Below are 12046 nucleotides of genomic sequence, written 5' to 3' on the forward strand. Positions count from 1 at the left end.
ATAACTATAATACCCAACTCACAGGGTTGCTGCAAGGATCAAATGAGTTAAAGAAAGTGAAGGACTTTCAGTGATTCAGCAAACTATTGTTAAGCACCTGTTATGGGTGAGATCCTGGGAACACAAAGATAAATAATGATAGTACTTTCTGACTATGTTCTATTGGACTCAAGCAATCAGCAAGCATTTATAGAAGTGCCCAATATGTGCTGGGCTTTGGGGGCATAAATACCAAAAATAGCCTCTCCTCCCAAGGAGCTTATATTCTGCAAGGGAACAGCAAGGACATATATGAGAATATGCCAAATAAATACGCATGAAATACAACATAGCTAAGTAAAAGTCATTAAGGAGGGAAAGCACTAGCCATTTGAGGGGGATCAGGAAATATTTCATATGTAAAGAAGTGCTTGAATCGAATTGTGAAAAAATGAGAGGAATTTTCTGGGGTGGTGATAAAGAGGGGTAGGGTGTTCCAGGTATGTGGCACAGCTGGGGAAAAAGATGGGAGGTTAGAAATGGACTCTTCTCTGTAAGAAACAGATAGAAGACCAGTTTGGCTGGATTGCCCAAAACAAGAATGAGAGTAATGTGTAATAAGTTTGGAAAGGCAGGGTCATAGATTAGAAGGTAGGAGATCTGTCCTTCCTTATTTTACAGCTAAAAAAAACAACTGAGGTAGATTGCAACCAAGTTGTAAAAGCTATAAAATTCAAACAGAAAGACTTGTGTTTGATCTCAGAGGGAAGAGGGAATGACTGGAGCTTCTTGTGAGAGAAGGAGGAAAGAGGAATAAACACCTTTGAGATGCCTTCCAACTGGAAATCCTATGATCTGGGTGATCTTGGGATATGGGAAGGTCACTTAATTTCTCTATGCCATATGCAACTCCCTAGGATTTATCTGCAACTAGGTAGTACCATAATGCATAGAGTGCTGGGCCAAGAGTCAAGAGTTCAAATCCAGGCTCAGACACTTCCTAACTGCGACCCTGGATAAGTCACTCTGTTTGTCTCAGTTCCCCAATTTGTAAAATGAGCTGGAGAAGGAAATAGCAAATCTTTCCAGTATCTCTGACAAGTAAACCCCGAATGGGGTCACAGAGTGAGACAGCTGAAAATGAATAAACAACAACAATAAAGAATTGTGTATTCAAATATTGACTGGCTTCCAGCTGTTTTAGTGGAGAGAGTTCCCATAGTGAGAGAGCTCCTTTAGCTGTTTCCTTATGCCCATGGACATCCTCTGTGTATTTCTTGTACGTACCTCATTATTTCCATGTTTATCTCCATTAGAATGTAAGTTCCTTGAGAGCAGGCATTGTTTAGTGTTAGGCACATTTTAAGTGCTAAGTCAATGCTTGTTCATTGGTTAGAGGTGCCCGGATAGACCTGATATAGACCCTGCCAGTGAAGGAAAATCTTGTCCTTTTCTCAGGCGAACTGCCAGTCCACTTCCTCTGGCCTCTGGAGCTGTGTTTGCCAGGATGGTTATGAAGGAGATGGCCTGATGTGTTATGGAAATGTAGCTGTGGTAAGTCATCCAAATGAAACCTGTTTTAAAAAAAAATAGAGAAATCAGATCAAATCTTGTGAAGAAGCTTTGAGATCTTTCATAATAAACTCCCAAAGAGTTATGAACCAAAGGCAATTGGGTCTTGTCCTATGGCACCAATGACATTGAGACTTCCAACATGACAGTCCTGGAGCCCACAAGGTCTGCCTTGAATGAAGGTGAAGAGGTTCTATTTGGGTCCAAACTCTTCCTTTATAAAAGGCATCTTATTTTAGGTAGGTTGGGGAGATGGAGAGTTCCAGGTACAAGAATACACAATTAACAAAAATAAACATTGTGGTTAAGAACAAGAGGAAGGGATGTCATACACTAATTGCATGATAGGAAAAGATGGGAGGGTCAAGTGGAATGACAAATGGACAGTCCTCAAGCTTTCCATTGGTACCTTCTTCAGGTCAGGAAAAACCTAGGAAATCTCCCCTCACATTGGATGGACCCTCTGTGGAGAATGTATGGAAGAGCATGGCTAACAGTGGGCACAGGATAGGTGGGCATGATAGGACTGCGATCTGCATTACTGGAGGCCACTCCCAAATAGATGAGATCCAGAATCCACCTGTATATTGGAGAGGTCAAATTGTTTGCATCATAACTATAATTGTTACAAGTCCTTCCCTAGACCACAAGTTATTCTTTCCTCAGTGCTGAAGACTCTAGTATTAACCTCTTAGCACACCAGAAGGGGGGAACTCTTTGGAGGAATGGGAGAGGAGGCGGCCAGGAAGTGCACTGACCTGGGAGTTAAGAGACCTGGGAGACATTTTCTCCCGTGGGCATCATTTTCTTCATCTAATGCCTAGCACAATACCTGACACATGACACAAACTTCATAAATGTTTGCTAATTGATCTACAAATATGCAGATTGGTGCTAGGATTCCTCTCTGGGTCTCCATTTCCTCTTCTGTAAAGTGAGAGTGTTGGACTTTATGGCTTCTGAGTTCTCATGTAGCTCTAGATCCATGAGCCTAAGACTGAATTCTGCCCCAAACACCCAACTCTTGTCTTTTAAATGTGTCAATAGATCTGGCATCTGTGTTTGGCTAAAATATCATATTGGTTGTTTACACAATGTAGCTGAGTTTTCTTTATTTTCTCTGGGTCTTTGGCAGGTTTCCTTTTTTTTGGCTTAACTTTTTTTTTGAGGCATTTGGGGTTAAGTGACTTGTCTAGGGTCACATAGCTAGTAAGTATCTGGATTTGAATTCAGGTCCTCCTGACTCCATGACCAATATTCTTATCAATTGCACTTCCTAGCTACCCTCTTTTGGCTTAATTTTTATGAGGTATTGGCTCATTGGATTACCTTTAGAAAGGACCATATAGATCATCTATTCTACCCTCCTTATTTTACAGATGAGTAAACTGAGACCTAGAAAAGTGATTTTTTTTCCCAAGGTTACTAGGTTCGTTTGCAATGGAGCTAGGATTTGAACTGAAGTCTTCCCATTTCAAATCTACCATTCTTTCCACTACACCGAACTGCCCCCTCCAGCTTGGCATATCAAAAGTCAATCCACAAACTTATCCTAAGTGTCAGACACTGTGCTAGGATCTGAGGATACAAAGACTGGTCCCTCTCTTCATGGAGTTTACATTCTATCAGGAAGACCATGTGTACAAATTTAAGCACATTCCCCTCCCCATCCAAAAAAAATACAAAATGATAGGAAAGGAGAGGTTCCAATAGATTAACTTTTATATAGAAGGTGATTTTTAGTAGAAGATGTTTGAGCTTTGAAGTTTTGAAAGAAACTTGAGATTCAATGTGAAAGAATACCTGACAGCAGCTACAGAATTTGGATTCGAGTGCTGGCTCTGCCACTAACTTACTATTTGCCATAGGGCCAATTCACTTAACTTCTCTGGTCTTTAATTTCTTCATCTACCAAATCAATCAGCCAATCCACAAGCATTTAGTAATGTATGCTAAAGGACACTTTGCCAAGCCCTTGGGGACACAAAGAAAAAGCAAAAGGTCCCCACCCTCAAGTAGCTTATGCTTCTTTTAAAAAAAAGATTTTTATTTAGACCTTTTCTTTTTCCATCATTTAATTTCCCCTTGCACCCCTTCCCTATTTCCTTCCAAAGAAGCATACCCAATAAAAAAGGATTTATTTTTAAAGAAGAGAAAATAAATTAAACAAAACTAATCCATACATTTAAAAAAGCTGTGGTATTTATATGCAATGAACTCCCCACATTCAGTAAGGTTTAGGGAGGGGAATGTTTTCTCCTGTCTCCTCCTTGGGGCCAAATTTATTCTTTCTAATGTTGCAACGTTCAATTTTTATTGTTTTGATAGTTCTTTTCATTTACATTGTTGTCATTATGTCTGTTGTTTTCCTGGCTCTGTTTCCTTCATTGTGCGTCAGTTCATATGAATCTTCTCATGCTTCTCTGTATTCATCACATTGATCATTTTTCACAACATAAGCACAATTTGCTTAGTCATTCCCCAAAAGATAGCTATCTATGAACTTTGTTTCCAATTCTTTGAGGGTCTTACTTTCAAATGAGAGACATCTACATAAATCAGTACATCCAAGATACATGCCAAGTAATTGGAAGGTAGCATCAGAGAGGAAGGGATCACAAAAGGTCTCCAGCAGAAGATAACATCTGAGCAGAGTCTTGAAGGAAACCTAGACTAGATGAGCTCTAAGGGTTACAAAGGATCCAAAATTCTATTATCTTTTCAAGTGCGTCAAACTGTGAGTTTCCCATCGTGGGTGCATGATGAATGTTCATGCATCACAAAGAACTCCTCTGGGGCTGCCAGAGACACCAGCTTTTAAAGCCTCTCTCCTCTCAAATCCCCTTGACAAAATCCTTTCTCTCCATCATCCCCTGCCTATTACCATAATAAGACTATTTTCTAGATGAGCTGGCTTTAAAATGATTCCATTCACAATCAATTCAGTTTTACCAATTGGATAATAGTACCTTATCCTAGAAAACAAACAGGGTCTGTGTGCTTGGTAAGTCAGATTTGTCACAAGCAACCTCTACATTCATACCTTCATATTCCTCAAAAGAATGCCCTTCAATTTGGGATGAGCCATAGGAAGAATCAATTGGGCAGTTACCTACCTAGGCAATCAGTCAGAAGATATCAGGCATGCCTACTAGCTAATACTTGGAATAATTGGGAAGAAACCCCACTCCATAGAGAAATCAGCCTCAGTAGAATTTTAAGAAGGGAGCTGGTGTCTCTCATACGGCAGAGAGGTCAAATCCTCCCTATACTTTAAAAATTAAAAAGTCTTCACTGAACCTTGCAGCCTAGTTCTTGGCTTCCTATCTAAGTTCATGGGAGTCTCTATTTACTCACCAGGCACTGAGCCATTTTGGTTTCACTTCTTCCATTTTTACTATGTTCAAAACACCCACAAAGTCACCAATGAGGTAGAGAATCCCAGATTCAATAGGTCAACTTGCATCTTCATTTTTCTTGAGTTCTTTTCTATATTGGATATTTCTGATCACCATGGAATTCTCTCTTGGCTTGATTTCTTTGATGTGATGTTATCCCAGTTCTTTTCCTATCTTTCTGACTCCTCCTTCTCTGCCTTTCCTAACTCCATTCCCATATCTTTACCTACTAAATGTGGATACTCTCCAATGGGAATTCTCAGTTGTCTGCTTTCTTCCACTATATGTTCCCTTGAAGATCTCATATACTCAAAAGACTAAATTATCCCCACTATACAGATGAATCTCAAATATATGTACTGTATGTATTCAGCCTTAACCTCCCAGATTACAATCCTCCCAGATTATAGTCAAGGAACAAAGATGTATTAGATGACTGGCTCATGCCAGGACCTCATGCCAGGTACTATTAGGCACTGGGGATACAAAGAGAAAAATGAGACAATTCCTACCCTCAAGGAACTTACAGCCCACACTCTGAAGTCTGCTCTCTATCCATTGTTCCACCCTGCCTTTCTCTTCATATACGTATCATACACAATAATATTACTTACAAGAGTCAGTCTGGCATAGTAGACAAAGATCTGGCTTAGAGTCAGATAAACCAGAGTTCAAGTCCTGACCTTGACCCATCCTGACTGTAGGACCTTGGGTAAGTCTTTTAAGGTCTAGTGTGCCAGGCACCTCTCCAAGACCCAAAGTTACAGAAAAGGTGCTGCATTAGTAGACAACATTAGTAGATTCATTCCCTTGTGGGAAATTCTCCATCAGAAAATAACATGTCAGGAGTTCTCAGTGTTCTGGACCCCTTAGGAAATCCAGTAAAACCTGTAAAGCCTTTCTCAGAACACTGCTTTTAAATACATAAAATGAAACACAAGGGAAACCAATTATTTTGAAATATGGTTATTCAAATTTTTTTTTGTTTTTGTCCCCAGATTAAGAACCCCTTATAGAAATATCAAATAATATCTAAATTATATATGTAATGTGTGTGTTGTATAATGTATACATACAGAGATACATACATAGTGTCCCAAAAGTCTTGTTGCAGTTTTAAAATTAAGACGTTTTGGAACAACACAGACTAATGTAAGGCAAATTGAGATGTACATGGCTAGTGGCAAAGTGGATAGTGCTCCAGGCCTGAAGTTAGGGAGATTCATCTTCCTGAATTCAAATTTGGCTTCAGACACTTATTAGCTATGTGACCCTGGGCATCACGTCACCCTGTTTGCCTCAGTTTCTTCATGTAAAAAGAGCTGGAGAAGGAAATGGCAAACAACTCCAGTATCTTCATCAAGAAAATCCCAGATGGGGTCAAGGAGAATCAGCCATGACTGAAGCAACCAAAAAGAACAAAAATTCTTATGTAGGGACAGACATAGATATTTCCACTTGAATATCCCAGGGAGACATTCTGGATGGTATGAAATTGAAAGAGGTCTAGAATTTTTTTAATGATGCTATTTATTAATAAGGTTTTTTTATACCTGTCTTTCATCAGCAAAGGGAGTTCTTGGAGAAGAACTTTGTCTCCCAATGTAAATCAGCACCAATTAATATTATTTCATATTAAATATTATAATAAATTGTATTTTATCTATCTGGTATATTTAATGTAACATGGGTAATATATTTATCAAGTTATATTAATTTTTATTATTGACACATTTATATTTGTTATATTTTATTACTTATATTTATATTAAATTTTATTTCTTTTTATTTTATAATTTTTTTTTACCTTAAAGAAGCTGTTACTTTACAGGAGCAGACAAAGTAATGCACAAATGCCTTTAATGCACATCAGAACGTGATAAATATAGCCCAAAGAAAATGCTATCAGAATTCAAGAAGGGAGGGAGATCTTGTTTGTTGCTGGGAGGAGCAAGATGGGGATGGATGAGGAGAGGAGGGTCAGAGGAGGCTGACTCAGAAAAGCACAGAGTGCCTGAGTTGGCATGAGAGTTATTTCAGTGATTCCCTCTGACTTTGCTCATGGGATTATTTCTTCACCAGTCTTTGGAATCATAAAGTCTGCCAAGACTTAAGATAATGAGCAATTCTGGCTATGTGCTTATTGTCTAATAGCTAATGAACTCATTAATGTCTCCATCAGAGAGACTGGCAGGCATGAGCTCGGAGCCTGCAAAGTTGAAAATGTGCTAAATTAGAAATATACTGTGATGAGGGTTCTAATTGGTCTTTTTCTTGTGTATTCTCTCTTTCTTTTTTATTTCCACCCTCCTTTCTGGCATCTCTCTCTTTTCCCCACCTTTTTTTTCTTCCTTTCTTTTCCCTTCCTCCTTCCACTGCCCTTGACTGCCTCCCTTCCCCTCCCTTCCTTATCTCTCCCCACTCCCCCTCTCCTTCTCTCCTCCTTCCTTCCCCCTTTCTCTCTCTCTCCCTCCCTTCCTCCTTCCCTCCCTCTCTCTCTCTCTCCCTCTCCCCCTCTCCTTTTGTCTCTCCCGATCCTCTCCCCTCCCCCTTTCTTTTCTTCTCCCTTTCACTCCATCTTTCCCTCTCCCTCTCTCTCTTTCTCCCTCTCTCTCATTCTCACCCACTTTCATTCACATTCACATCAATCAGGAACTGTCCCTTCTGTCAGAAGCCACCATGTTTAACCAATGGGTGAATGTAAGTATATTTATTTGAACTTTGGAGTTATTGGGTAACATGTACAGTCTTGTGGAAATTAAATTCCACTGGTGAAAAGGGATGGAGCTTTGACAACTGAGCCCTTCAGGATAAGCTGTTGTTAGTTTCTTAGGTCCCTTTCCTTCCAGTGATGAAGGCCTACAAAGAAGGACACCAACTAGACATAAGAAGCAAAGACACCCTGCCTTTGGCTTTCGAGACTCGTGTCTGTAACTCTCAGAATTCAATTCAACTAATCAAGCTTTTTTAAACACCTAGGATGTGCCAGGCACTGTAGTTGGCAATAAGGACACAAAGAGAAATGCGAAAAACAGTCCCTGACCTCAAGGAGCTTAATTCCAGAAAGGGAAGCAGAAGGAAAAATTGGAGAGATAAGGAAAGATCTCTTGCAAGGAGTAGCACTTGCATTCACCCCTGAAGGAGGCTAGAGGTTCCAAGAGGAAGAGATGAGGAGGAAAAGCACTCAGGAATGGAGCACAGGACTCGCAGGGGCTCGGGGTGGGGAGGTAGCTAAGTGGCACAGCAGGTAGAGCACCGGATCTCTAGTAAGAAAGACTATGGGCTCAAATCCAGCCTCAGACATTTATAAGTTTTGTGACCCTAGACAAGTCACCTGATGTCTCTCAGCTTCAGTTTCCTATAAAATGGGATAATAATACCAGGGGTGTTGCAAGGATCAAATGAGATAATAAAGTCATTAGTTCAGTACCTGGCACTTAATAAATGAGTATTCCCTTCTCTAGTCAGTACATAATAAATATGGGGTTTTTCATGCATTTTCTTTGTTCTGGAAAGGTTCTTTGTCTTTTGAGCCTTCCCAATAAGTTCTAGCTGTGTGGTAACATTAAACCCTTCTCCTTGGTATGGAAAATATCCTGAGTCATTTCTCCAGATGACTTAATTTTATTACAGCCTGGTCATCCTGGTCCCAGTCAAAAGAGTATATGAAGCCAACATCAGGCAAATTTAAAAAGTAGGCCAAGTTTGTCTTTAGTCTTCCAGGTCCTTGCCATCCCCCAGGCTCCCAAGATCCTCTTTCTCTCCCACTCCACTACCAAGAACTGCATTCTTGTCCTTATTTATTCTAACATCTACATGACAGCTTACTTCACATGTGACCTTCCTAGGGATAATTTGTATTTTGGCAGTAATCAACTTATGGCATGCCCAATTTTTTTATACAATATTATAAATCTGAACAGGAATTTCCAATCCAATATGCCTTACACACATACTAACTGTGACTCTGGGCAGGCTGTTTAATCTCTCAGTGACCCCCAGAGAACGCTCCAAGACAATAAGTCATGGACAGAGCAAGGGGCCATGTGCATTGATAGAGGAAATGTCGTTACACAGCATTCTCTACACCAATGAAATCCCAGTGATGCCTCATCCCAACCCATCCACCCAAGTAAAATGGGCCAGGAACTCTCCTAGGTGCACAAAACAAGCAAACAAAATGCTCTTTACATTCTTATATAAAATTGCTGACTACTATCCCAGAGCCCTTCCCAGAAAAAAAACCAATCAGGGCTCACTAACTACTCCAAATGACCCCCATCTCCCTGCCAACCACAACCCAAGGAACCTTACCACCCAATCCCAAGATTCCCCTGGAGAGAGTTCCCGAAGGATTCAAGACTTATAGCCCACAGCCCCAAACCACATAGCTAGCTCTGCTTGTAGTCTCTGGTCTCATGATGTGGAACCCATGTTCTCTTGCTCTGACTGTGGTTTAGGAGTCCTCTTCACAAGCAATGCTAGCAGATGCTTCCAATCTTACAATCCTGGTCCCTTCCCAACAAGCCATCAAGGATATGGACCAGGATGAGAAGACCTTCTGGTTGTCAAAAAACAACATTCCAACCCTAATCAAGTAAGTCCAGCTCATGTTTAGCTCCTAGACTAAATGACATCCATTGATTGTAGGCTATGGACAGATCTCGAAGAGTGAAGCCATTACCTCCACATGGCACTTAACCACTAGGGTTAGTAGTTCTACAAGACATTCTTTGATAAACCTGGGATCTCATTAGTTTGGGCAGGCCCTTCAATAATTATTTAAGGCAGTAATTGGAGGAGCTGGGATTCCTACCTTTGACATGTGACTTGGGCAAGTCATTTAACCCCTGGACCTCAGTTTCTTTATCTGTAAAATGAAGACCAGACAGCCTTGGAAGTGGTTCTCAGTTGTAGATCTATGATCCTATAACTGTATGAGATCACAGCCCATCCATGCCTTCTCATCTACTGTGGCATGATACTGAATATGGAGTCAGAGCACATAGGTTCAGTCCCACCTCTGACATTTACTTCTTGTGTAATTTTGGACAAGTCACTTAATCTTTCTGACCTCAATTTCCTTATCTGTAAAATGAAAGTGGTTAGACTAGGTGACCTCTGAGGTCCTTTCCTGCTCCAAATCTATGATCCTATAACTTTTTCTGTAGCTTCTCATATTCCTTCTTTCTCTAGATCCATAATTCCACGGTCCATGTCTATGTTTTCACACACATCCTCTCCAGAGGATCCATCCAATGGGTGGGTGAGCCTTCTTCTAACATCTTCCCCTTCAGTTTGACAAAATATCCCATGATATGCCAATGGAGCACATGGGCTATCCATCATTTCTCACCCCAAGACCAGTCTGTATTTTCTTCTAGTCTCACATCTCTCAGTAGCTTCCTTTGTGCCCCTTCTCCTGCACAAGATATCAGGTTGGGAATTTTTAAATGCCAGTGTTGTCTTTAGACCTCACCCTTGTGACTTTTGGTTTTAGGTACCATGCCCTGGTGGGCACCTACAGAACCTCAGACCTCCAGATTCTGTCTTCTTCTGACATGCTTGCAACATCTTTGCAAGGAAATTTTCTTCATTTAGCTAAAGTGAATGGGGTAAGAAAGTTTCAAAAAAAATCTTCTATTTTCTTGTATTTCCCTGCATGTATTGTGTATGTACCTATTGTCTCCTTCACTAAAATGTAAGCCTTTTGAGAGCAGAAGTTGAGTTCAATTCTTTGTATTCCTAGAGCTCAGCAGGCACGTGTCCCTGGCACACAGAAATTGATTGATAAATGTTTATTGATTGATTTCCTGTTGCAGATTATAGGATCATATACATGAGCTGAAATGGATCCTGAGAGACATCTAGTCCAAATCCTTATTTTACAGATGGGGAAACCAAAGTCTGATGGCTTGCTAGCCAACTATTCATGCTATACTCAGAAAACTCCATCTACAAAATGGAATTTTTTACTCTCTCCTCTCCATGAGTTTTTTTTATTTGTTTCAATCTGGATTTATGAATGTCATCAGTTTCCTTATCAGGAAACTCCCTTTGCCAATCAGGTAGACCACTCATCTATGCCTGAAGTCTTAGACAGTTTCTTGGAGTGTCTAAGAAATAAAGTCTCTTGTCCAAAGTCACTTAACTATGATGTATCCGAGGCAAGATCTGACCTCAAAGTTATGTGTACACTCTGTTGTGGATAATGTATTTATAGAGGGAGCTCCCAAGCTGGAGAAATAAAGGCTACATCAGGTCATAGGCTTATAGGTTGAACCCAAATGGATTTTAAATGAAGGTCATCTAGCCCAGCCCCTCATTTTAAAGATGAGGAAACAAGCCCTGAGAAGTTAAGTGATTAATCACACATGTATTAAGTGGCAGAGCTGAGATTCAAACACAAGTTCTGTGCTTCCAAATTCAACACTCTCGTATTCTCATTGGGAATTTCTGGGACAAGGTGATAACAATTGGACATGAAGAGAGAAAAGAAGTCATGAATAAAGAAGAGGCTCTGTTGCTGTTTTTGACCTGGCATAGATGCTGTATCCTGCGTACCCTTGGACCAGTCATTTCATCTTTCTTAGCCTGAGTTTCCCTCTCTGTTAAATGGCGGATGGAGGGGGGATTTGGACTTGATGACTTCTGAGTTGCTTGACAATCCTACTTCTGTTATCCCATATGCCTCCATCCTTACTCCTCCCCTCTTTCACAAAGAAATGGGCAGGATTGCTAGATAAGTTGCCTGGGAACCCTCCGCTGGCTCTAATTCCCCCCTGTCCCAGTAGTAGCCACAAACCCAGAGAACCTGTCCCCTCTAACCCACTTTACTACTCTTGTTTTTGTTCCAGAATATCACCATTGAAGGAGCCAATATCGTGGACAGTGACAATGCGGCTACAAATGGTGTCATCCATGTCATTGACAAGGTATTGATTTGCAGTGAAGCCAGGGTTTGATCCTTCATCTCTTTCTCACATTTCTCCTAAACAGGATTTCCCAGTGGGGAATCCTTTAGAACTCCAGATCTGGAAAGGAACCTTTGAAACCAACCCCCTTGTTTTAGAGAATAGAAAAATGGAGACACAGAA

The 12046-nt window shown here is 40.5% G+C and overlaps 1 protein-coding gene across 3 annotated transcripts in view; it reads left to right on the forward strand.

The window, feature by feature from the left end:
* STAB2 (stabilin 2) overlaps window positions 1–12046 on the forward strand; it is a 162866-nt gene that overhangs the window by 59512 nt on the left and 91308 nt on the right. For all 3 annotated transcript variants that reach the window (XM_072655757.1, XM_072655758.1, XM_072655759.1), the window contains 5 exons: window positions 1438–1533; window positions 7602–7649; window positions 9410–9546; window positions 10450–10564; window positions 11807–11884. In XM_072655757.1, coding sequence (XP_072511858.1) covers window positions 1438–1533; window positions 7602–7649; window positions 9410–9546; window positions 10450–10564; window positions 11807–11884 — 474 coding nt within the window. The remainder of the gene's footprint in view (window positions 1–1437; window positions 1534–7601; window positions 7650–9409; window positions 9547–10449; window positions 10565–11806; window positions 11885–12046) is intronic.

The sequence above is a fragment of the Notamacropus eugenii genome, chromosome 3 (assembly GCF_028372415.1).
Source record: "Notamacropus eugenii isolate mMacEug1 chromosome 3, mMacEug1.pri_v2, whole genome shotgun sequence".
Lineage (NCBI taxonomy): Eukaryota > Metazoa > Chordata > Mammalia > Diprotodontia > Macropodidae > Notamacropus > Notamacropus eugenii.